Genomic DNA, 27124 nt, shown 5'->3' with positions numbered 1-27124 from the left:
TAAAATATAAGTGTGAGCATATAATTTGCTGAGAATCCTCTCTTTTGTTTTGTAGATAAAATACAAAGAGCTCCATGAAAAGGAGAAGGGACATTACCTTGCCGGAGCCCAGATTAATGATTTCCAGAGTGTGGTTCAGTCCTTACAGTTCCAGAAGATAAGGAGTATGGTAATGGCTTTAACAGTTTTTTATTCCAAATAAGCAGTATGGATCATCTGATTTGAAAACATGAGATTAAGGAATGGATTTCTCCATGCAAGTTTTATAAATATTTTTACTGTATATAGACACACTTGATTGTGAAATGACCGAAGCATTTATTCTTTCCTCTTATTTTTTGCCTTCTTGCCCCCTAAAACATGAATAAAAGCAAAAGATGTCCCTACCTGGTGTATATAAGTGTATATCTATATACATCTATCTATCACTTTTTAATACACTTGATCTTGTTGAATCCCGGTGTTGCTGGTCTTTTATTGATATTTATGGACTCTATACCGCGCCGCGCACCCGGCTAAAAAAACTGATACGGAGTGCTGCCCAGCTCAAGAAATATATATATATATATATATATATATATATATATATATATATACTGTATATGTGTGTATATATATATATATATATATATATATATATATATATATATATATATATATATATACTATATATATAATCTTTATTTTGTAGCAACTGAAATAATGTAAGAAAGAGCCTACTAAAATATACGTATAGATACATAGAAGGAATATTCATCTGACACAAAAAGCTTTGTGTCAATACAACCAAGCAAGACCTCTTCTGCCATAAGGCAAGGTGAGAACTTGTAACTTTAAGAGCCATATTTCTGGGTTTTAACCTGTAAATTTGCTCTGCTAGTGCAGAAAGCGCTATTGTGCTCAATAAACTAGCGATGCTGCCCCCTGCCTCTGACGCTGATTTTTAAGCACGGGCAGGAGAGGGGGGTGGCCTCAGGTGGTAGCAGTCCCAGAATTGCCCCTGCAACCAAGTTATATATTATCTTTACTATCTATATGAAGATGAAAATCCTGATTCCACAGAAACCAAAGATCTACAAACTGTATCAGAATAAACTAGTATTTATAAGAATAAAATTACCATTTTGTAGGCAGCTCTTCAGTCGTACCATATTTGGTTGCCTGGACATTACTAGATAGAATGACACTTTAAACTGAATGTTCAATAAATCTAGTAATTTACAAAGTTTAAAAAATAGAAACCAATTCATGTGATTTAAACCAGGCACAATAATGTAGGTGACTTCACCGAAACAACTTTTTATATGGGGACTACATATGTGATGTCAGAGAGATATGAAAATAATTGAATGGTAATAGTGAAAAAGTTTGGGGTCTGAACAAAATAGATGACATGTTAGTTTTCGGTTTGCAAATTGAAGAAAAGGTGGATTTACTTTGTATAAAATGTGTTACTTAGAAAGTGTTGTACTGCACATTTAGAAACTTTGTCATGTTTTCACATTTCAGCTGGCCTACCATAAAGCATATGAAGACAACAAAACCAAGATTAATATACCTAAAGACATGTTGAACAATGTTCTTGCAAAGAAGTGTCAGCAGATCCTGAGTGATATTGAATATCGCCACTACCTTCATGAATGGACATGTCTGCCTGATGAGCAAGGAGTAATCCATGCAAGGAAAGCCAATGATATTTTGAGTGATGTATGTGCCACTATTCATCATAATACTGATATGAGCACTTGTCAGAATTCACAGGAAGAATCATGCAACCTTTAGCTATGTTTGAAAGTAGCCGATTAAATTATTATTCTATCTATATGTCCTAAAATAATGTAGAAGAAACTACTGTGTAGTATTGTTTTGTACCCAAGCTTGACTGTAGTGTTACAAACATGTATGTTTCTGTAATTTCAGTGAGTACTAAAATAATTTTAAAATGTAATGTATTATTTTGAATATTTATTTACATTTTACATTTTACGAAAAAATGATCTTTTCTTTTTCCAGGTATTATATAAAGATGATCTGAATTGGCTTAAGGGTATAGGGTGCTATGTGTGGGATACACCAGAAATCATCCATGCCAAGTCATCATATAACCTTCAGAGTCAAGTAAGTATCAGCTAATTTGAGGAATGATGCTGCCAAATTAGTTATTAATAGTTATTAATTGATACATTATTATATTCATAATTAGTTATAGTATTTAGGCACAAGAGGGCAAATTGGAATGATGAAAAGTGCTTGGAAAAAAAGTGATGCGTGTACGGTAGTCTGTCATAAATACACGCAATAATCTTATTATTCAGAAATAAGGACTTAATTTAATGTATTAAAGTTCAACATAAAAGTTTTTTCCCACAATTCAAGTTTTTGTGATTATTTTCTAATATTGAGTTTTTCAGTGAGAAAAAGGTTTATTACGTAAAAACGAATGAATGAGATTCAATTTGAGATGCAATTCAATTCAGAAGAACTTATCTCATGGTTTATCACGAGAAAACTCTATTGAAGTCTATGGGAAAAACTGGAACTGAATTTGGAGAAAAGACCTCCTAGAATTGAATCTTGTCTACGAGTTTTCATGTGTTAATTTTTTCACTGAATTGAATTTGGCCCTTTGACTATTGGAGATTATAAATTGACAAAATATTGAAAAAACAAATTTAAAAAATGGCATGGCAAACTTCAAGCTTTATGACTCAGAGACCTATTTTGAAAAATTTTGATGGAGTAAATTTGTGATTTAATGATTTTTTTGATTTTTTGATTTTTTAACTGAAGGGGGAACATAGTCAAAGGTCCATTTTAAACTTTTTTTGTAAATATTTATCTTTTTACAGATAAAATACACAGCTGGGGGCAAAGAAAACTTCAAGAACTACTCTGTTGTTACTGACACTCCTGTATATGTCACAGCAGTTCAGAGTGCCATAAATGCTAGCGATGTGAGTAGTTGAAAAAAAAAAACACATTCTGGGTAATCACTCTGGGATTTGTTTAATGTATCCTTAACCTATACAATTTCCTTTTACTTTCAGCTAAAATATAAAGAAGATTTCAATAAAAACAAGGACAAGTATACAACTGTTTTAGAAACAGTGGACTACGACCGCACTCAAAGCCTCAAGGGTTTGTTTAGCCATGTAAGTCTCAATTTGTAACTGCATGCTCTTTCCTCTTAACAATGCCAACTAAATGGTTTTAGAGTAGATAGACACATCCATAAGTAGGATACAAAACATTTTAATTGTTAAATGTGCATTTAAAAGAATAATAGTATATACATTTTCTAATCTAAAGGGGTCTAAATTCTTTTGAACTAAATTATTGGGTCATAGTCAACTATACAAATATACAGTGCTTGGGGGCACCTCTGTAATCAGAATCAAGAGCAACATATTGAGATGTTAGTGTTGAGATAGAATGTTTAAAAGCACTAAACACTGTCTTTATCCTTTAGAACATATACAAACATGCCTGGGATAAAATCAAAGCCACAAGTTATCAGCTGCCACCTGATGCTGTTCCATTGGCATTTGCAAAGCAAAATAAGCACATCGCCAGTAAGGTAAGTTTGCAGCATTTTCATAATCTCTTCTTTTAAAGTAAACAGTGAAGCTTACATGTTCATAATTAGCACAAATGTGAAGCTAGCTTAAACATAAACTTTGAAATATTAATTTCAAAAAATGTTTGCCCTTAGCTCAAGTACCGTGAAGAATATGAGAAATTCAAAGCACTTTATACCTTACCAAAAGGTGTCCAGGATGACCCAACCACCGCAAGATGTCTTAAAGTCGGCAAGCTTACTCTCGATGTGAGTTTGAGTTTGATTGTTCTTTTGTGATCTAAAAAATGGATACTGGGTTTACGTTTATGGATAGTCATGTAGTAACTGTATACAATCACAGTGGCTAAATGGAATGTCTAACTTCACCAAAAGATCAGCAGGGGGATGTAATTAAAGTCTCAAAGAGCAAAACAAATTGCACCAATAAGATTAAAAATCCACATGTCTCAATGCAATATTGTTCCTTAAACTGTTATTGCATTGCGAATTTTAATTGCGCACTCTTAAGAAGTGCTTGCAGGTGTCGTAACCTTTTGGAGCAAACATAATGACTTTTTCATTAAGAAGTTTTATTACATTGACTGCTCATTGACGCAAACTATTGGAAGTGGTCACTAAACAGTTTCTGGGCTTGCAAAAGCTATATTAAATTCACGCAAAGCAAAAATTTTTGTGCAAAGGCATAACTTTTCACATTGCGAATAGTTTTTCCGTTAGCAACTTTTATTACATTCCCCCACAGGTCTTTAAAGTGATTGCCAACACCTCAGATCTGGATCTTAGGATATTTTACATTATCTGGGCTACTTAAAACTACAATCTGAAAATTCTATATTAGAGCAATGCTTCATATATCATTGGTATTATTTCTAACATTGTTTTACAACAATAGGCCAATATACTATTCTTAGCCTTAAATAATTCATTGTCTTTCCCCACAGCGTCTCTACAAAGAAGGTTATGAGAAGAACAAGGCAAAGGTTCACATTGCACCAGATATGCTGGAAATTGTTTCTGCGAGGGAGACCCAGGATAAAGTCAGTGAAATCTATTACCGTAAATACCTTCACGAATGGACCTGTCTGCCTGACCTTCAACTCTACGTCCATGCCCGCAAGGTCAACGAACAGTTGAGCGATGTAAGCAATCTTTTCTTATCCTATTGCTACAGACTACAGAAAGACTTTCCTTCTATTTAATATAAGTTCATCTAGGGGTGCTACAAGTAGTACAGCAACATACAGGAGGTTGTAGGGTACACATGATGAGAGAAAAGAAGCTGCACCCCAACACCCTCTTCAATGTATGAAATGGTTAAGAAATTGCAAATTTTGATTTGGTAAACTAAAACAAATGAATATCTTGATGAAAGAAAAGTATTAGGTAGCTATTAGTATTTATTATTGTAGATGAATACATAGATTATATTTCATTGCTAGTAATAAGATGTATTCTCTCTCCTCATCTTCTGTTCTAGATTGTCTACAAAGATGATCTCCATTGGCTGAAGGGAATTGGCTGTTTTGTGTGGGACACACCAGAAATTCTACACGCCAAGCAAGCCTATGACCTGCGTAGTGATGTAAGTATAATAAACTAGATGCTCAAAGGATTACAAACCTTTGAGAATACAATAAAAATCCAATAAAGGCTAGTGAATTTTCAATAAACCAGTTTCATACATAATGGTAGATCTATAAATAACATAGCATTTTTCCAATTTATTTGCAATTATTAATGTCAATAATACATCTGATCTAGTTAGTTCTATAATTGACCAAAATAGATGAGATAGGTAATCATTCCTCTGTTGGACTGGATTGCAATTAATCACTATTAATACCGATGGAGTCATCAGTAAGAACAATAAATCATTGTCCATAGTCTATTATAGTACTAGACATCCCAGATCAGTAATTCCTATAAGGATCTAAATTATTGGATGCCTAAAGGTTTGGACAAGGTTAGACACTGATAGGCCAGATTAATTCATTTTGAACAATTCCTAAGAAGACTTAAACTGGGAATCCTGAAGGAAACCTCCAGTTTGATATCTGCTAATCCTGCCCCATAGCATTTTATCATTTCTTTATGATTTGTATAATGCTTTCACTACAAAATGAAGAATTATGATAGTAATTATTTCTCATTAATTGCTTCTCCTTAACATTTTATAGAAAATAATTTATTTGTGAGTTCCACAACCTAACATATTAATGATTTTATTCCAGGACCATTTGTCAATATGGAAATCCCAATGCCCAATTTTTTGAATCAAGAAAAAAAGGAGGAGGACAGAATAAACACATTAATAAACCATTCATATCCCAATAAATATACAATCATATTATAATAAAAACTTGATTCATTAAACATACACCATGTTTTTAAATTTAAGAGCTGTTATAGTTTTAGCCTTTGAGGTTATCAAAAATGATTCCTTTATGTATGCCTCTAAAATTCATACTGTCCCATATTTAAACAATGTTTAGAAAGACATTTAAATTACAGTATGTATTTGTCCTCTGATCAACCTTCTGTCTTTTACAGAACAAGTACAAAGCTAAAGCAGAGGAAATGAAGAAGAATTTTACATCAGTCGTGGACACTCCAGTCTATGTGCAGGCTGTGACCAGTGGCAAGCAGAGTAGTGATGTAAGTAGTTATTGTTATTATTAACTTATTTTTTCAAGTAATTTTATATTTTCAAATCAGCTTTAGCTATATGCCTTCAAGAGAGTTATGGTGTCCATGTTCAGTAAGTAGCACACGATGTTTCGGTGGACAAAAAAAGTGCAGTTCAATGGACTTAGGTAAGGAGGGGAGCCATAGTGTTTTTGGAGGGTAAGGAGGGCAAGCTGTTTGGGTTTACTAGAGGGTCCACCTGGAGATTTTCAGCACACCTGTCACTGTCAGTAATGCTTATCCCAAATAATTTTGTGTCAACACTTGCAATGCACTTCTACAAATGGTAACATTACACTTTGAAAATAAATCATGGGTGTGATGGGCTGAGCCTGTTAAAAAAATACAGATATTTAGAGGAAGTAAATTATATGGGGTGCATGACACACACCTTAAAAATAAACTTCAAAGACATACAATTGAGACATTGTTATTTAGAACTGTTGGTAGCAAATGATTCTGTAGTGCAATTAAAAATCTAGTCTGAGCATTTATGTTTATTAAAATATTCAATCATGGTGACCCATAGTCCGATGTGATGCAAGATGACTATGATTCTTTTAATTTGCAGGTTGTATACCATTCTGATTATGAACAAAATATTAAAGGCAAAGTTACTTCCACGGCCAACTCAGTCGATCTGGAGAGAGCTAGCAATGCTAACAAACTACAGAGTGACGTAAGTAAATTCGATTAGTGGCTTGGAATTAGGTAGTATAAAGAAATGTATGATAATATTATGCATTTTAACAATGATTGCAGGAATTCATTACATTATATGAATCTGTGTTTTTTAAATCCAGAACCTGTATCGTGAGGATGGTGTAAAATCCCTTCCTAAAGGATACACCCTCCCTAATGACACCCCAGTGATTATTCGAGCTAAGAAGGCCCAACTCATTGGAAGTGATGTAAGTTTATTATTGATTAAGTGTATTATATATATATATATATATATATATATATATATATATATATATATATATATATATATATATATATATATATGTGTGTGTATATATATAAAATACTCAAGAGTGATGAATATCCTGTAAATGTTATCCTTATAAACAGTGCTTAGTGATATCATCGGTTATTATCCAAGCTTAGTGATGCAATTTCTGACTCATTGAAACTTGTGTATTATAATAAACAAAGTACCCCCTGTTGCAAAGTATCAGGATATTAGAAGACACCTCAGCGTTCCATGAAGTGTATAAAAACACTTGGCCTTCAGGTAGTGTTTTTATTTGGTCATGGAACTATTCGGTAACTTATAAAATGCTTATATTTTACAAGAGGGGGTACTTTATTCACTATATTATATTCAGTATATTATTTATTTTATTATAGAAATTCTGAAAATAAGAATATGATGGCAGTCATAAGTGAATATAAAAGTTGACATATCTAGATTTAGTTAAGGAAATTCATTTCAGTATTAGAGTATCAAAGATGTTTGTGGTATTTGACTCTCTAAATGACCTGGTTTGATGGTCTCCAGAACTGATGGGTTATACTTTAAGTGCTTGCAAAAAAATTATAGTATAATGTATTAATATATAAATCACTTTTTTTGTAATTCAAGAAAATGGTGTCAAAAATATGAGTTTTTTTAAATCCTTTAAATCTTCCAACCTAAATTTTTTAAGATTTATCAATAAAACAAAATCTTGAAATTTCAAATGAAAATGTTCAGCAACTGAAATTGGACAAGCTTCTATAGAAATCAATTGGAGATATGTTTTTAATAATCTAACTATTTTATTGCTCTGTTTTTTTTAACCAGTCAATTTTTTTAAAATGAACAGAACATTTTTTTCTTCCATGACTGCAGATCTAGTTTTTCCTGATTCAAGTTTTTTTTTTATAAATATGCTAGCGATTGAGAAAAAAGTTGCGAAAACAAAAAAGTTTAATTGCTCTTTACCAACAACTTTTGGAAAAGCTTTAATTCAAAAACTGATAAATAGGCCTTCTCGAGTGTATCTATATGCCAGTTGGTCTATTGAATTTATCCAAAAAGGTACCCAACACAACTGAAAATTGTGCATGAATCAACTCTCTAGATTGTGCTAGCAGTTTGTGCAATTATAAGTACTGTATAACAGAAGAAAACATTCTGCTGGATGAAAAGCTTCTTCATAAGAAAAGATTTTTCCTTTCTTGGTTTTTTTTTAAGTCATACTAATGCTCTTCTTTAATTTTACCCCCTGTAGGTAAAATATAAGGAAGTCTATGAACATGTGAAGGCCAAATCTTACACTCTGGGACCACAAGATGTTGGCATGGCAAACATTAGGAAAGTGAATCAGATCCTTAATGAGGTATGAAATTCAGTGGTAAGAGGCAAAATGACACAATGATGGGGCAGATTTATTAAGGGTCAAATTTTTTTTTGGTCAAAACTCTCAAATTCGAATTGTGAATTATCCAAACTCAATTCAAATTTGAATTTCGAGATTTATCATACTCAAATTCGGAGAAAAAAACTCGAATCGAGTTTAGTCTAATTAGATTCTATATGAGTTTTCAAGTCAGTAAAAATCTTGCGAGTTTTAGATATTCTATTTTCTTATTAATTAACTCCCCAGTCGTATTTCGAGTATATTCGAATTTAATAGAGTTTAAAAAACTCAGATGAATTCGACCATTAATAAATGCACCTCTGTGTATTTTTATAGGGCTGTTTTTAAAATATTTTTATATGGTTTTACATTATTCAACCCAGGATTACTTGTTTATGTGTATTCAGTGACATTCAGGTTGTTTCTGTCTCTTGCAGAGGCTCTACCGAGAAGTGTATCATAAACAGAAGGATAAAATCCACACCACTCCTGATACCCCAGAGATCCGCCAAGTCAAGGCCACACAAGATGCTATCAGTGATGTAAGTTCTGTTCTCCTCTATAGAATACATTACTGTTCCCATTCACCTGCTAAACAATCAATTTACATAATTCATTATCTAATTTCTCTGTTTCAGCTGGTCTACAAATCTGACTACAACAAACTGCAAGGACATTTGATTTCCATGCCTTTCACCCCACAAACCATGCACTGTCGCTATGTTGGCGAAATAACCAGTGATGTAAGTAGTGTTGAGGCTTAAGGAATTTTTATGCTAAATTAGGTTAATATAAAATTGACGTGATGCAGCTATATTATAAGGTAACAAATAGTAAAGTCCACAACTAAAAATGTAGAAGCCCTTGGCAAAAAAAATAAATTATTGTACTCATTGTTTTTCCCTGTTCAAGTCTTTAGGTGAAATTATTTTGTCTTTGCTTTCTCATTAGAATAAATATAAAGAGGACTTGCAGTGGCTGAAGGGCTTGGGATGTTTCTTGTATGACACTCCTGACATGGTTAGAGCTCGAGACCTGCGCAAGCTTTGGGTATGTAACCAAATGAGTGCATCACTTCATGGGTACAGCACTGAAAGGGCTGAAAATGCTTTTCGTATCTATTTATCTATCATCTATCTATCTATCTATCTATCTATCTATCTATCTATCCACCAAATAGGAATCACAGTTGATAACACTGATATATTACTCTTGCCATGTTCCCTTACAGTTTCTATTTTGCTCTACAGTACCTGCTACCTCCTACTATTCCTATACATAACTGCTGTTCTGCAAGCCCCAACCTCAGCAGTCTTACATGCAGTATTTTGACCCTGTAAAAACAGAACCAAATCAGGTCTAGAACAAACTAAATGACCTTCAGTCAAAAGAAGAATGAGTAGAAGACTATCAGATTTAGGCTCCAGACCACTAAGGTCATGGCCATTAAGTATATTCTTGCAATTTGGTAGGCCCTGTGTGATCACTTTCCATGGCACTGATACATTATTTTAAGACCCTAGTTGGAATTAGTTCTCTCTTTATTCACCCTTAGAGATATTGTCTGAAAAGACATCCACAGATGTACCATGGAATGCTTTTGCACTTAACCAGGAAGTGTAATAGCTAACCTTCTATACTGTGTTACATGTATGATTTAACACAGTCCAACAAGAAATTAATATAGTCCTTATGTTCCTTATGTCATAAGAAGAATTTTAGCAAACAAATATGGCAGCTTCCCATTACCATTGATATAATGAAGGTATATGGTATAGGGGGGTTAAAATGGTGTATGGGAGGTTAATATGTGGGTATGTATTATAACAACAACTATATTACAGCATCCTCCTTATCTGTATGTCCTTGTTTACACTCTGTGCAGGTCTCTAGTACCTGCACTGATTGTAACTAGATTTCCTAGATAGCAACTGACAATACTCTTTGCTTTATTAGTCTACATCCATGTACACCACAACTGCTAAGAAGATGTTGGACAAATTCAGTGTAGTCATTGACACTCCAGAGTACAGGACAGTCCAGGAGCTAAAGACACACCTGAGCCAGGTAAGAATATGTTTTATTTTTCCTCTAAAATATGTTCTGTATATTTATAATGCGATAATGCTATATATTGAGAATTACTATACATGCTTTACTAGTCTTTAAAAAGACAAAAAATCACTATTTCTAGGGGCTTGTCTTTTGACATGTAAAACTTCAGATAAAAAAATATAATGTACTGCAAAATATGTTGGTGCTATATAAATACATGTTAATAATAATAATAATAATATAATTTATATTAATTCATTTTATTTCTCCATTGTATTATATTAATTTACTGTTGGTTCATTTACAGAATGTTTATAGAGCAGAGGGCAATAAGCAGAAGACCATTTATACAGCTGTTCTTGATACTCCAGACTTCCTGAGAGCCAAGAAAGGACAAGAAATGCAGAGTCAGGTTAGTGGCACATACAAAGCTTCCAAGATCATATAGGTTTTAAAAGTAGATGAATATCTCTTGATTTGTAATAAGAAGCCACTGGCTTGATCTCAAATTGTATACTATTCATTCATTCTTCAACCAACAATGGGTGCAATTCAGTATATGAATTACACATGCTATTTGGTTAGCTTAGATGTTCTCATGTTTGTATAGGAAGAATGAAACAATGGAAAAAAATATATATGTGTATATACTTTCCAGTGCATGAATGTGTAAATTATAAACAATGTATCCTCTTATCTACTGTAAATTTTTGTAACGTATATTAGAAATGGGGAGTTCTGTGACCATATAAGGGAAAAGGCAGTAGGCTGAGTTGTACAGGAATCTCTGAGGATCACTCAAGTATTATAAGGGATTATGTATCCCCTATAGTAAAATATACGAATAGAAAAAAAAGAAAAAAAAAAGTAAAATATATGAATATTAGAAGTGAGTTCTATGACCATATAAAGGCATGAGGCTGAAGGCAGAATTACTTTATACAGCTCAAAGAACTCTGAGTAATATGTTGCCATAAATCAACATTTAGGGGCACATTTACAAAGCTCGAGTGAAGGATTTTTTGGGCTACTTCGACCATCGAATGGGCTACTTCGACCATCGAATGGGCTACTTCGACCTTCGACTACTACTTCGACTTCGAATAGAACGATTCGAACAAAAAATCGTTCGACTATTCGACCATTTGATAGTCGAAGTACTGTCTCTTTAAGAAAAACTTCGACCCCCTACTTCGGCAGCTAAAAGCTACCGAAGTCAATGTTAGCCTATGGGGAAGGTCCCCATAGGCTTGCCTGTGATTTTTTGATCGAAGGATATTCCTTCGATCGTTGGATTTAAATCCTTCGAATCGTTCGATTCGAAGGATTTAATCGTTCGATCGAACGAATAATCCTTCGATCGTTCGATCGCAGGATTTGCGCTAAATCGTTCGACTTCGATATTCGAAGTCGAACGATTTTAGTTCCTAGTCGAATATCGAGGGTTAATTAACCCTCAATATTCGACCCTTAGTAAATCTGCCCCTTATAGATTATAAAGGATAATACAGTATATAACTAGTAAAATATTACATTTTGGAAGTCACCTCAGAGTAATAAAAGCTGGAGACCTGAGTATCAGCATAATGCATATTAAAAATAGCTATATTGTGTATATATAGACTAATTCTATCAGTATATGTGAATGTGAGGGTCTGGGGAAAATGTAAGTAGAAAACATGATGAGATGGCTTCCTTGTCATTTAATTTTAGGGTACAGTCATTTAAACTGATGCTAAAATATATGGTTACAATGCTGTAACTATATTATAATGTGTAATATAACTATAGATCTGCTAAAATAAGATTTACTTAATTAGTTTTTTTTGTTTCTACAGTACCTGTATACAGAGGTGGCTTCAAAAGAAAGACCACACCACCATGCTGATGGTCAGACTACAGGCCTTACACATGCCAAACATGTTAAGGAAATCACCAGTGAGGTACAGTAACTAATCTTTACTCTATCTGTAATACGCTATTTTATTTTTCACACAATTAAAGGATTCATTGATTTTTGCACTTATCTTTTTGTATTATCCATATTAAAGCTGTGTCTCCTTTACAGAACAAATACAAAGCTCAGTATGAAAAATTCAAGCATAAGTATACATCTGTTGCTGATACACCCATCATTCTCCGTGCCAAGAAATCATACTTGAATGCCAGTGATGTAAGTGTACTTTACCGCTGGCAAAACATTTTAAAACATAAAACAACCTATATTATTTTTTGAACAAAAGTCTAAAAATGTAAAATTTCCATTCCAAAATGCTTTTTCAATTGTTAGGTAAAGATATATATATATATATAGTTACTAAATCCTAAAATATACAATATCTCCTCAATTCATAGCTGCGCTACAAAGAATCCTTTGAGAACGACAAGGGAAAGTATCAAACAGTGAAGGATGCTCTGGACATTGTCTATCACCGCAAGGTCACAGATGACATCAGTGATGTAAGTATCCAAGTATTTCAACTGGCTGTAAACAATCTGATGGAAAATAACTTTGTAACACAATTCCTATGATTTAATAACTGCATTTTTTTTTAATCTCAGGTAAAATACAAGGAGAAATATGTCAGCCAGTTGGGCATTTGGAGGTCCATCCCAGACCGTCCAGAATACTACCACCACCGCGTGGTTACGGATTCTGTTAGTGATGTAAGTTTCATGTAATGTTTTATTTCTCTCAAAACAACACAACAAACATATCAACAGACATAATATAAATTGATCATAACTAGTGGAACTAGTGGAAGTATATTGGTGCCTTATATTCTTCCATTGTTAGTATTACAGAATATTAAAGAACTCATTTCATTGTTTCGTGCCAGAGGTGCTTTATAATCTCTCAGTTAAGATATTACAAGTGTCAGTCAATCAAATCAGTATTTGACCAATGTTAATGATTAAATGCCAATACCAGCCATGAATAAGAAATAATTGACTGTTTTGTTTATCATCTTACAAAAATACAGGTATGGATCTTTCTGTAATTTGTATCTTCATACCTTAAGTCTACTAGATAATCATATAAACATTAAATAAACCCAATAGGCTGGTTTAACTTCCAATAAGGATTAATTATATCTTAATTTGGATCAAGTACAAAGTACTGTTTTATTATTACAGAGAAAAAGGAAATAATTTTTCCAAATTTGTATTATTTGGATAAAATAGAGTCTATGGGAGACAGCCTTTCCTTATTTCAGAGCTTTCTGGATCATAGTTTCCAGATAATGCATATCATACCTGTACTAGAAACTAGTATTGGAATCTGGGTTCACTTGGCAGTAATATAACTTCTAATTTTTATTTCAGAATAAATATAAAGAAGATTTGACTTGGCTAAAAGGAATTGGCTGTTATGCCTGGGACACCCCAGATTTTACCCTCGCAGAGCAAAACAAATCCTTGTACAGTGGGGTAAGTACAGTACAATGTCCACACAAACATGATGGATGGAATTAACCTAAACATTGTTGGCTCTTCCAGATGACTTTTCTCTTTGGTTCCAATTTATTAAAATTTTGAAATGTAAATTACTGAGATTTATCAATTGAGAAAAATCTTGAAAAAGTGATTGAAAAAATAGGATCGAGCTTCTATAGAATTCAATGAGAGGAGTATTTTCAACATTCAAGCAATTCGAATTTTTGAGATTTTCTTAAAAGTCACATTTTTACAGACGTATTTAAAATGAATGGAACAACATAATTTTTCATTTTGACTGAAGTTATTTCCACGACTCAAGGTTTTCTGATTTCATTTTTTTCTGTCTGCAGTATAAATACAAGGAGTCTTTCGAAAAGACAAAATCTAAATTCAAGTACACTGCGGACACTCCTTTGTTTAATCACTTCAAGTATGCATCACAGCTGGCCAATGAGGTATGGTAAACATTTTTACACAATAGTATAGATAAATCAATGTTATCCCAAACAGAAACATAGATATTTTGGGAAACAAAATCTCTGATATAGTTTTAACGTTTTAGACTCTCCAGTTCCTAGTGAACGTTTGTTTTGAACGATGTAACAAGCCCATTTTAAGTTTCTATGTAAAAAACAAAAAATAATACGTTTTATGTTAGAGGAGAACTAAAATCTAACTAAAAATGTAGCTAAAAATGCTGTACATTTTGTTTCGGGCTACTATACCAGCCTGCAACTATCTGTTAACACGGACCCCTTAGGAAGATGACTGGTCCAGAACGTCACAGCATGTAACTCTGGTGCCCCCCCGCGCCTCCAGTTTTCACGGACTCCCTTTTCTGGCCCCCGTACTCTCTGCGGCGGAGACAACAAGGGACCAGAGCACATTATGGAAACAAAGCTGGGTACCTGCAAGGATTAGGCAGAAGCGAAGTCAGGTTCAGGCAGAAGTCTGATCAGGCAGCAAGGATCAGAAGTCGGTATAACAGGCCAAGGGACAAAAACAGGATTCAGGAACAAACACAGACTTGAGCAGGAACTGTAGGAACAGAAGCCAGCTTGGGCTAGAAGGGAACAGCGGAAGCTGTATTTAAGGGGCAAGCGACCAATCAGGATGAGTTCTGCAATAATGGACAGGCAGGGAACCAATAGGGAGTAGTGAAACTAACAGGGCGCCCAATTTTGATGTCATCGCATTTGACACACGCCTCCGTTTTGATGCGTGTGTCCATTTTGATGCAAGCGTCCATTTTGACATGCAAGTGCCGGGCACACTGATGTCGTCACTGTGCCCTGCACTCGTCAGTCAGTGCAGCAAAAGGTAAGGGAATGTGGCTGACCAGCAGGGAGGGTTACACAATCCAAGTGAAACACAGCCCTTTAGCAGTAAAGATCTGTTGCTCCAATGATTCCCCTGTAGCGCCCCATCTTCTTTTCTGCTGAGTCACTGTACATGCTCTTTGCTGCTGTCACTTACTGAGCTTAGGGACCAACTAAAAATATACTGTTTATTCAGATAGAAATGTCACAATATAAGGCTGATTAGTACTTAATACAGATAATTACTACTGTACATCTCAGCTCAGAAACCAGCACAATTCACATTAGAATTAAATAATCAGCCTTGTAGCATCGACTTATATGATAGACAAACCTAATTTTTTGCTTGATAATTAGCAACAACCCCCTAATCTTAGCTTCTCAACAGCTGCTCAGAGCACACTGAGCATGTGAGTGTTGCAGACACTTTCCAAAATAGTGATCCCCGTGACAAGTTTGAAGTCCCCTAACATTGCTGCTATTGAGATGCTGAAACTTTAGGCTGGTGCAATAAGTTCAGTATGTTCATTTTAACCATATTCATTTTTAGTGTTTGGTTCTCCTTAAAAAAAGAGGATATTATGTATATTATGGTTTTATGGAGTCATAAATGTTAGACTCTTTGTTACATCATGGAGGATATTGTAGATTATGAATAGAACATGTTTGTCACAATGCCAATTTTTAAAAAAAATCTGCTTGAAAAATAATATTTATTGTAATACATTTACTTAAATTTGAAATGTTATATATTCCAGTCTAATGTTTTAAGAAAATTCCATTCACAGGTACTGTATAGTTTCTGAAATGACATGTATTCATGTTATTTTGCACATGAATCTCAAAAGGCAAAATACACTTATTTATTATGGAAAAATGTTTTTGTGAAACTATAACTAATATGCTATTCTGAGCAGAAATTGTACAAAGCTGAGTATGAGAAGGAAAAAACGCACTACAGTGTTGTGGTGGATGATCCTAGACATCTTCTGGCTAAAACCGCAAGTGAACAGATCAGCCAGGTAACCCTGATGCCTGGTACTGATATTTGGTGCATCCCCATACTGTGGTGTTCTGGTTTGCATAGGATGTTTTCAGAAAAGGATGTATTCTGCTCATATCTATTGACACACAAATATCTGCTGTATTTGTGTGAGCCATGTCTATGTAACATGATATCATCATTGCAGGCAAGCAACACAACTGGATAAAAAACTAATTCCAAGAACATCAACCTTATTTAAAAGCAATGTAGGAAAATGTTTATGTTTTTGCAAAAATTTCCCCACTGTGACAGTTTACGTTGCTTGCTATGGTATGTCTGTTTACATATACAAGTGTTGTTTAAATCCCTTTTCATGCAATGCAAGGGATCTAGTGTTGTCTTTAAATGTCTTCTTTGTACTTCATTGGTTTCTGCATGAACAGAAAAAGTACAAGTCTAGTGCCAAGATCCTGCTTGAACATGGGTGTAATGAAATCAGAAGGCCAGATATGTTACAAGCACAACACAAGAATGTGGAGTCAGGTAAAACTAGGCTTGGATGCTCACTATTTGCTGCCCTGCGCTTATACTTTCCCTGACAAAGCTGCTAATATTCACCAAAAAAAAAGATAATAAATGCTAGGGGCATATTTATTCCTATTTGAGTTTATTTTTTCGTGATTTCAGAAAATCAGAGCAAAAAGCATAAAGCCAAATATTCTGAACTTGAAATTAAAAGATTTGTTAATCAAAATAAATATCTCAAATGCTGGAATATAAAAATTTGGTAACCAAAACCTGGCAAACTTTTTTTATTTGTCACTGTGGATGTGTAGTAATCAAGCGATTACATTTTTAAAATAGTCCCAATTCATTTCCATTACATTTGTCAACATAAATGGAAGGTTATGATTTTTAATGCATTCAAGTTTTTTCAAGATCTAGTTTTTGCAATTCAGTATTTTCCTAAATTAGCTAACATTTGAGATTTTCATGAAATCTACTGTAATATACAAAATAATTAATTGGTATATTATTAAGCCTCCAAAAGGTATTAGATATTTAATATATCTTTAATAAGTTATATTTTTATTTCATTTGTATGGTTCCTCCTAAATTACAGACTATAACACATCAACAGAAAGTATGTTTGCTTCCAAGGCTTTACAGAATAAATCATCCAAATAGGGTTAATTTCTAGAAATAAAATATCTGAAAGTATATAATTTCTTTTCTCACATAGGGGTAAATTTATCAAAGAGTGAAGTTCCACCACTAGAGTCAAATTCCGCAGTTCTCAATTCATTTCTATGGGATTTTGAAAGGCGTATTTATCAATGGGTGAAGTGAAAGTTCACCCTTTGATAAATACGCCTATAAAAATCCCATAGAAATTAATGGAGAGTGGCGAAATTTCCCTCTAGTGGCGGAACTTCACTATTAACTTCACTATTAACAGGTATAGGATTTATTATCCGGAAACATGATATCTGGAAAGCTGTTAAATACTGCAAATCCTATTTTCCATGTCCAATTAAATTTTTTTAGGTTTTAGCCATCCAATATCGGAAAGATCTCTTAAAAAAAGGCCACAGTCTAAGCACTCTTGATAATAGATCCTATATTTACTGTTATATTTGCAAAAAAAATGTACCTTTTAAACATTTCTTTGACAATTTTAATCAAACATTTAAGGAAAAGATCTCAACTCTAGACAGAAAAAATTATGCATTTGTGTGCATACTGTAGGTTGCATGCTAGATCTGTTTTATTTTGTGTTATATGCCATCAAGTGCTTGTTTGTTTTCATACTGCTTGCATGGGAATGCTTTGTGTGTATTGCTTGCTATAGAATCTTTTGTTGCTTTGTAAACAGTATAATTAAAACCCTATATACAGTATATAAATATATGGGCGTATTTATAAATTACCAAAATGAAAGTTATTTTGATTTTGTGTGTTTTACTATGTTATATTAAGATATGGCAAATTTTTATGTTATGGTGAAAAAAACACAAAAAATGCTGTAAAATCTAATACTACATAAAAGGTAAGTGGTTTATAAATATGCCCCTTAATGACAAACACTCAAACAATCGTACACTATATATGCATGTACAATATATATGCAATCATTATAATATTTCACAACACGATTTTTGAATAAAAACACATCTCAGTCAATTTAAAATTAAAATATCTTAACTGAATATTCATTCCTGATTGCTATGTAGCAATAAGGTCCACTTAGAAATGTTTCAAAAGAAAAAATAACAGATATTTTTCAGAACTATCTACAGTATATATATATATATATATATATATATATATATATATATATATATATATATATATATATATATATATATATATATATATATATATATATATACATACTGTAAATATATATACCATTGCACATTATTACACTTATTAAATTCATACAAAAGTTTACCCTCTTTGCCTTCTGGCAGCAAATGGGTTAAACTTCCCTTGGGCAATGTTATAACAGCATACATGTATTTACACCCCGTTTCCCCTTTAGTGGAAGTACAAGGAGAATTATGAAAAGGGTAAAGACAAATATACAACCGTCCTGGATACACCAGAAAACCTGCGCTCAAGCAAAGCCAGCAAGCAGATAAGTGATGTGAGTATGTTTTCCTCAAAATAATGATCACATACTTGAGGGCAGTTTGTGATTGCAGTTCAATATTTTTTCAATTTTTGGAATTTTTTTTAAGAATTATTAACACATCTATCAAACAAGACATGTGTCAAATGGCAGGGATAAGGGATAGTAGTCTTGCGCACTATCACCAATCTGAATCCTTACTCCCTGATGCAGATTGCATGCAGTTGGAAAGGATTCTATAATTGATTAAGTCTCTTATGTATGAGATGCTGCAAATCAGAAATACTAAATTGTGATATTTATTTCTAATCCCTACAGATCATTTACAAACTGGATTACAACAAGGGCAAATCCAAAGGATTCACTTCAATCCAAGACACGCCATCCTTACTCCATGCACGCAAAGTGAAAGACAGGATTAGTGAAGTAAGTAGTTTTACATTCTGAATCAGATGACAACATGTCATGTCAGCTTTACACAGGGCAGTACATTGGAAACTGGTAAATTTCACCCCTAACCACTTTGAACTAAGGGGCAGAGTTATGAAAGAGAGAAGTGAGAAATCCAGGGGTATTCCTGACAATTCATTCCTTTGTAGGATTTTATCAAATCTTTCCTAAAAGTGAGGAAAGTTTTAAGGTATTTCTATCAAACCTGATAAAGGTGTCAAATCAACAAATGCATTCATTTGCTACAAGATATTAGCTCAGAAGCTGCAATAAGCACTGATACCCATACAAATCATTAATTACCAAGGCAAATTACACACAAACATGAACAATTCTGGCACTTATATTTGTTTCTAGCAGTGAAAATAAATAGTTAAATACATGTTTGCTTTATGCGTGGTAAGCATGCAAAGATAACAAAAGTTAAAAAATCAGGCCCTTAATACTTTGGTTTTTGTATTGTTTGTGACTTAACTCACCATTTTGTCTGCCTCTGACATTGATCATACAAAAGATATGGACATCTCAAAGGCCACTTACTCGCAAGATGCAATGTGCAAAATTTTGACGATCAAGCAATATATGGCTGAACCCCATCTACTGACACAATCAGCATCTATTAATTTTGCAAATGTTGAGGGAGAGATTAAGCAAGGGTCTGAAATTATTTTTGCAGAACTCTAAGCTCATCTCCCTGTAGATAGGGAGATGGTCATTGCACTAGGTACACTTACATAAACAATAATCAACTGGTTTATTTGCAGCTGAAGTACAAAGAACTGTATGAGAAGAGCCGTGGGCATTGTACCCTTGGACCAGATGCTGTTCAGATCCAGACTGCCAAGGATGCCTATAAATCAATCAGCAATGTGAGTCCTATATGTTTTTTGTTACATATCAATACTAATCTTTTCTGGAAGCATCTCTAAAATATCTTATTTTCCTATACAAAGCTGGATTACAAGAAGAAATATGAATCTACTAAAGCCCAATGGCAATGGACTTTGGATAGACCAGACTTTCTCCAGAATGCAAAAGCATCTTTACAGCAAAGCGATGTAAGGACTTTACATTTTTTGACATTTTACAGTGTGATGTAATTGTTTCTTTATACAAGACTGCAACCTAAGGACTGCATATGCTCCTGTTACTGTAATTTAATGTACAGTACTACAATATACATCCTGCAACGGTGGATGAGTTAAGTTTACCAAGAAATGCCTGGCCAAATAGAACATTAATTCCTCCTACTTATAATATGATGCCATCTAATTACTACTGATTTTCATTATTATTTTACTTTACAAAGTGATGCTTGATGATTTTATGGTGGATCTGGTAATATAAGTTTGACTTTGGGATTCAAACTGGTGCTAAGTCCTCTAGCTCATAAAATGATTATAAAATATGAAAATATAGTTGTAACAATAATTTTACTATAGTTGCAGGGATATTCTAATACATCTAATATGCATCTTCACTAAATTTTACCCTGTCTAGTATTTAAATTGAAACAAATGTATAGCCCAAAGGGTGTGAAAACCAGTCCAGTACAGCCAGTAGTATATTTGAAGGCTTGTAAAATGTAGTCCAAAGCAAATTACAATACTTGTACAATGTATACTTATAGTACACAGACCTGTATAGTCTTTTCAAGTTAATGTTTTTGAGTAGAAGCTATTTCTTATACTGATTTTGGGGTCTTCTTTTTACAGTATGAATATAAGCTGGACAAAGAATACTATAAAGGATACAAACTGTCTGTCACTGATGACAAGAGCACCGTGCTGGCTCTGAAGAATGCAGAAATGAATAGCGATGTAAGTACCTCAGTATTTGGGGAAAAGAAAGCAAACATGGATTGTATGCTGTACACTTTTGCCAAAATTGCAGACAATTGCTGCTCAAATTGTGGACTTGAATATTTTTGAATACAAGTTTCCAAAACTCAAATTTCCAAGATTTACCATTTGAAACAATTTTGAAATTGAATTAAAAAATTCAGCAACCTAAAACCTGGCACACTTTCCTTTTATAATTTGAGTTTTCTTTTAAAGTTGACTTTAAAAAAAAATAACGGAATAAGTGATTTTTGTGACAATGGATTTTTTTTGCAATGAAGGAGATCAAACTGCTTCCTAAGTAACAATTTTAGGTTTTGCAAGACAACGTTATTTGATTGTTTGATTATATTTTTAGGTCAAGTACAAGAAGAAATACGAGAAAGGAACATACCAAGGAGAGTTTGGAGTGGTTGCAGATACCCCTCAGATAATCCATGCCACATCTGTTAGCACCATTGTATCTGATGTAAGAAACCGCAGCTGAGAATTTTACTCAATTTCTCTCGACCATTATGAATAAAAATAAAAATATTCAATGTTCCTTCTTACATAGAATAAATATAAAGAAGACAGCAAGAAGCAATTGTCACATGGCACATTTACCACCCTCCCTGAGAGACTTGACACATCTCATGTCAAAGAAGCTACTAAGCTTATCAGTGAAGTAAGTCCCACCATTATCTCAGACTACTTTAAAAATTCAATGAAAATATATTTCTCTGAGCTATGTCAGAGGGGGGGAACTATCTTTAATTGTACAGTAGGTACGTGTACTAATTTGCAATACTGCAAATACTGCAGTTTAATTTTGAATAGACTGCGCGATAAGTTCCATCTTAAAGAAACACTATCAATTTAAAAAATGAATTGCCCTTTACCCCAGCTCTCACCCCATTTCCCTCTTTATGAATGATAGTACTCCTCTCCCTGGCTAGTGCATCTGTATGTAGATGGAGTGCACTGTATTTAAGCTTCTGCTACATAGTAAACCATACATTTAAATTTTTAAAAATGGTGTCTTTGCCAAATGCCTCAGAAGTCAGATTCAGCTGTATTTTAGCTGAATAACTTAACACCACTTTAAAAAAGATATAAAACAAATTCATTTTTAGATTTTTTTATTGTGAAGGCAAAAAGTTTGCCTTTTAAATAATTAGATTGCATACTAATATAGGAGAGGGAGAATTCAAGCTTTTAGACTAGTGATGGGCGAATTTGCGCCGTTTTGCTTCGCCGAAAAATTCGCGAATTTCGCGCGAAATTCGCGAAACGGCGAAAAATTCGCGAAACGGCGCCAGCGTCTCGTTTTTGACGCCGGCGCCCGTTTTTGACGCCGGCGCCCATTTTTCCCGACGCCGGCGCCCGTTTTTGAATTTTTTCGCCGAATTTTCGCGGGCGTTACGCGAATTTATTCGCCTGCCGCGAATCGCGCAAATTCGCCGCGAATTCGCGCCTGGCGAATAAATTCGCCCATCACTATTTTAGACCATTATGTTGCCTTTATAATATAAAATCAAGTATCAGATGAGCTGCCATGAATATTATGGTACTACAGTGATCAGAGATAAGGTTTTTCTGCTTCTGAATAATGTGCCAATGTTTTACTCTTAGAAACAATACAAAGAAAAGTTTGATAAGGAGAGAGGCAAATCAAACTACTCTATAATGCTGGAGCCTCCAGATGTGAAGCATGCCATGGATGTGGCTAAGGCCCAGAGTAATGTAAGTCACCCACAAATCTTTCAATAAAGAATCAGTCTTACAGAACTGTACATCATATAATTTAACACTGGTACTAGGCTGTTTGTATGTATCCAGTGTATTATTCCAAGCAAACAAAATAAATGTATCAAATGCTGTTGTATAATTAGTTGATAATTACTGTATGTTTTTATTTAGGTGTCTTACAAGAAGCAAGCCAAAGCAAACCTTAACTACACCTCCACTGCTGATAGACCTGACATTCAGAAGGCAACTGAAGTGGCTAAGTTAGTCAGTGATGTGAGTATTCATTGTGCAGGGAACAAATTACTTATATGGTTCCAGTCTGTCACCTAACATGATAATATTTACTGTTTAGATCCAATACAAAGCCAAGGCCCGTGAGGAAGCTGGACGTGGCATCTCTATTGTTGGCCGGCCAGACATTGAATTGGCTCAGGAAGTGTCCAAACTTACCAGTCAGGTATGAAAACTCAAAGGGAGATATATAGTCTTTATTACAGTTTTATTATTATTCTACATACACTTTCACATTAGTGGATTTCTCTATATTTCTATATTCACTCATGCAGGCCTAAACTATCTTCTTTGATAGTGATTATCAACAATTGAATGACTGTTTATGGCAGATGCTTTTGTTCTAATTACATTCGTCTTGGCTCATTTGAGTACAGCTGCAACTGGCTCTCTATGTAGCTCCTTATGCTGCAGCTCAAAAACTTACAAGCAACATACAATTATGTTTTAATAGTCCCTCTATATAATATATATACGCAATCACACATTCATAAGAATCGCAAGAAAAGGTGACCTAGTTGTCCAAATGTAAGCCAGTGGTCAGTCTGCTGCAGTAAAATTAGCTCAAACTATCTTTGATTCACTAGACTGCACCTACCAACTCTATGGTGATTGTGCTGTTACTGAAATGCTTGCATTTTTACTTTTGTTTTAGTGTGTAGTCCCCCTTTAAATGTTATGTATGACGTTTGAAGGAGGCTTTCCAGTGAATGTATAAATGAAATAAGTACAAGTACATAGGGATGCACCGAATCCAGGATTCGGTTCGGGATTCGGCCTTTTTGAGCAGGATTCGGATTCGGCCGAATCCTTGTGCCTGGCCAAACCGAATCCAAATCTTAATTTGCATATGTAAATTAGGGGCGAGCAGGGAAATCACATGACTTCTTGTCACAAAAGAAGATTTTTTTCCACATTTCCTGTTCTGTTTAGTATTCGGATTCGGTTCGGTATTCGGCCGAATCTTTCACGCAGGATTCGGGGATTCGGCCAAATCCAAAATAGTGGATTCGGTGCATCCCTACAAGTACATTAGTTATAAAGTACTGCATTCTCCAAGGTCTGCAAAATCCCTAAATTAGAAGTAGTAATACATTTCATATTCTGTCAGTTATTGTGCTGGAAACATGTCAGATTAAATATTCAATGCTAAACATAAATTGCATGGTATTTGTTTTTCTCCCATCTGTTTACACAGCTAAAAACTTGGACTGCAATTACAGTAACAGCTCTCATTATGTTATTTCTAACCTGCTTTGCTAATTTGACCTTAATGTTTTGCTACACATTGTAGACTGAGTACACCAAAGGAAAGATATGGGGACATGGAGCAGCATCATATGACACACCCATGATGAGACAACTTAAGAAAGCAAATGAGCTCACTAGTAATGTAAGATATATTTGCCCAGCCTCCACCTATTACTGGTCCTTAGTGTGGGATGATCCCTTTGGGGATTACCCATGATGCACTGTTTGTAATGGAATGTCATCAAGATGCTGATATGAGCAACTGACAAAAGCCAATTTCTTTCAGAAGCATTTCACAATTTTTAATTTGTCAAAAAAATTACATCTTAACATTTCTACTACCACAGACAGATGGAGAAAGTACCATGAGCACACCTGAGTGCCTGAAACCTCTGAACTCTGAATTCCCCCATTAAAGCCAAGGCTTTAATGGGGGAAACATTACCATTAATGTTAAATCCTCAAATGCCCTCTTATAATAAAAATAACAACATCAAGCATATAGAGGAAAATGGCTTTCAGGGCAGTTGTTTCAATATACTGTGCATTTTAGTGTTGAAGGTTATTGTATGCATGCCAATACAGCATGCCCATTTATAAAATTATAGCCCACCATACACGCATGCACAGGAATTCACAGAAAAGTGTGTGTATACTGTAAATAGATTGTAGGGTAATTGATAGGAATTTTATAGATTGGCAGATTGAATCAGAGCATGGAGGTAACACCATACGCTAAAGCCATAACACTAGTTTAAATCATTGTTTTACAGTTTTTTATTTCATTTTTTTAGTTTAATTTAAAAATATACATAAAAATGTTGCCTTGCTAAAGTATTCTGATCCTTTAACATTCTTCTATCATTTTACTGAATAATAAATCCTGTTTTTTTTAAAGGACTGAAATACAAAATTTTAACAGCTTCTTATGAGAAAAATCTAGAGAAAAAATAATACAAATCGAACTATTCTGTTAGCATAAATATTTCATCCCCACAAATCAAAGTTTTGTGGAACCTCCTATTGTAGAGATAACAGCTATCAAAAGTATTTTAGGATATGCGTTGCGCACTCGTAGTCAGCGATTTTGGCCCATTCTTCCAGGAAGATTTGCTCAAAGTTGTTCAGTTTTAAAAAAAGGCTGCAGAATCTCAGCTGGATTGAGATCAGAGAATGGATTGGGACACTGTATGACATTTACCTTTTCATTCTTCAGCCACTCCAGTGATACTTTGGATATGTATTAGGTATATTTGTCCTGCTCAAATATTACATTTCTGCCAAAAATCATATTAAAGAAGTGAAGGTCCTTAATATTACAGGGTGGGGACTAAATTGCATATTTTAGTTTCTAATTTATTTGTTTTGGCTTAAAACAATGGTATATTGAACTAATTTCAATGCTTTGAAAATTAAATTAAGGGGCAGATTTATCAAGGGTCGAATTTCGAAGTGAAAAAAACTTTGAAATTAGACCATTGAATAATGTAGTCCGACATTCGAAGTCGAAGGATTTTTAAGTAAATCGAATCGTACGATCGTACGATTTAATCGTAAGATTGTACGATTTTACAAAAAAATCCTTAGACTTCTCAAAACGTAGCCAAAAACTGGCTATTGGTTCTAGGAGGTCCCCATAGGCTAACATAGCAATTCGGCAGGTTTAAGATGGCGAAGTATCGAAGTCGAAGTTTTTTAAAGAGACAGTACTTCGATTTTCAAATGGTCGAATTTGTGAAGTATTTTCAATTTGAATCGAAGTCGAATTTGGCTTATTTGATGGTTGAAGTACTCAAAAATTACTTCTAAAGTCAAAGTTTTTTCATTCGAAAATTCACTTCGACCTTTGATAAATCTGCCCCTAAGACTTCAAACAAAATGTCATTGTTGGACTTATTAAAAATGGAAGAATATTATGGGAATACTCTTGCAAGGCATGTTATATAATTATATGGCCACAATAATGACCTTGTGAACAATGTTCTTTAGGTTAAAAATCTTTTGTTGTGGAAGGTATGTGCATCTTATGCATCTTGCACTAAGCTAGTTCTTCTTTAATGCACCCATGGCAACAAATCATGGTTTTCGCTGACATTCTTTTTTTGTGAAAATATTTGCCATTTACATTGAAAAGATCAGAATCATATTTTCATTTGTAACAAACATTGTTGATAGACAATTGATTGTCAAACACAAAACTGCTAAGGTCCATGGTAACTGGGCTTGGTGATCAAAATGCTCTTTACCAGACAACAACTTTCCATTTACTTGAAAGGTAAATATATATTTGAAAAATATTGACTTCCATTGTTTAAAAAAGTATACCTAAGTGCTGTCACAACTGTCTACCACAACAATTTATATTGCTGGCTGTCTGCAGGCAAGGAGTCTTGATCACCAAAGTTCTTCCTAAAATGGCTTAGGCAATCAAAACATCCCATGTGCCAGGGGCCTTATAATGTGGCTATGTTGATTTTTTCATGTTGGTTGGCTTTGTGAATGCACATTTTGT

At 34.0% G+C, this 27124-nt stretch overlaps 1 protein-coding gene across 18 annotated transcripts in view; it reads left to right on the top strand.

Moving 5' to 3' along the window:
- The window catches only part of neb.L (nebulin L homeolog), a 130191-nt gene that overhangs the window by 75588 nt on the left and 27479 nt on the right, over positions 1-27124 (top strand). For all 18 annotated transcript variants that reach the window (XM_041576139.1, XM_041576141.1, XM_041576153.1 and 15 more), the window contains 36 exons: positions 56-169; positions 1510-1707; positions 2014-2118; positions 2850-2954; positions 3048-3152; positions 3470-3577; positions 3713-3826; positions 4522-4719; positions 5058-5162; positions 6131-6235; positions 6837-6944; positions 7069-7176; positions 8485-8592; positions 9051-9155; positions 9252-9356; positions 9565-9663; positions 10570-10680; positions 10976-11080; positions 12507-12611; positions 12737-12841; positions 13024-13128; positions 13231-13335; positions 13996-14100; positions 14460-14564; positions 16346-16450; positions 18959-19063; positions 19367-19474; positions 20263-20367; positions 20452-20556; positions 21214-21318; positions 21698-21808; positions 21896-22006; positions 22954-23064; positions 23242-23343; positions 23423-23527; positions 24656-24754. In XM_041576139.1, coding sequence (XP_041432073.1) covers positions 56-169; positions 1510-1707; positions 2014-2118; positions 2850-2954; positions 3048-3152; positions 3470-3577; positions 3713-3826; positions 4522-4719; positions 5058-5162; positions 6131-6235; positions 6837-6944; positions 7069-7176; positions 8485-8592; positions 9051-9155; positions 9252-9356; positions 9565-9663; positions 10570-10680; positions 10976-11080; positions 12507-12611; positions 12737-12841; positions 13024-13128; positions 13231-13335; positions 13996-14100; positions 14460-14564; positions 16346-16450; positions 18959-19063; positions 19367-19474; positions 20263-20367; positions 20452-20556; positions 21214-21318; positions 21698-21808; positions 21896-22006; positions 22954-23064; positions 23242-23343; positions 23423-23527; positions 24656-24754 — 4008 coding nt within the window. The remainder of the gene's footprint in view (positions 1-55; positions 170-1509; positions 1708-2013; positions 2119-2849; positions 2955-3047; positions 3153-3469; positions 3578-3712; positions 3827-4521; positions 4720-5057; positions 5163-6130; positions 6236-6836; positions 6945-7068; positions 7177-8484; positions 8593-9050; positions 9156-9251; positions 9357-9564; positions 9664-10569; positions 10681-10975; positions 11081-12506; positions 12612-12736; positions 12842-13023; positions 13129-13230; positions 13336-13995; positions 14101-14459; positions 14565-16345; positions 16451-18958; positions 19064-19366; positions 19475-20262; positions 20368-20451; positions 20557-21213; positions 21319-21697; positions 21809-21895; positions 22007-22953; positions 23065-23241; positions 23344-23422; positions 23528-24655; positions 24755-27124) is intronic.

The sequence above is a fragment of the Xenopus laevis genome, chromosome 9_10L, assembly GCF_017654675.1.
Source record: "Xenopus laevis strain J_2021 chromosome 9_10L, Xenopus_laevis_v10.1, whole genome shotgun sequence".
In the NCBI taxonomy this organism is placed as follows: Eukaryota; Metazoa; Chordata; class Amphibia; order Anura; family Pipidae; genus Xenopus; species Xenopus laevis.
The sequence above is the reverse complement of the archived record's forward strand: the minus strand, read 5'-3'. Positions and strand labels throughout refer to the sequence as shown.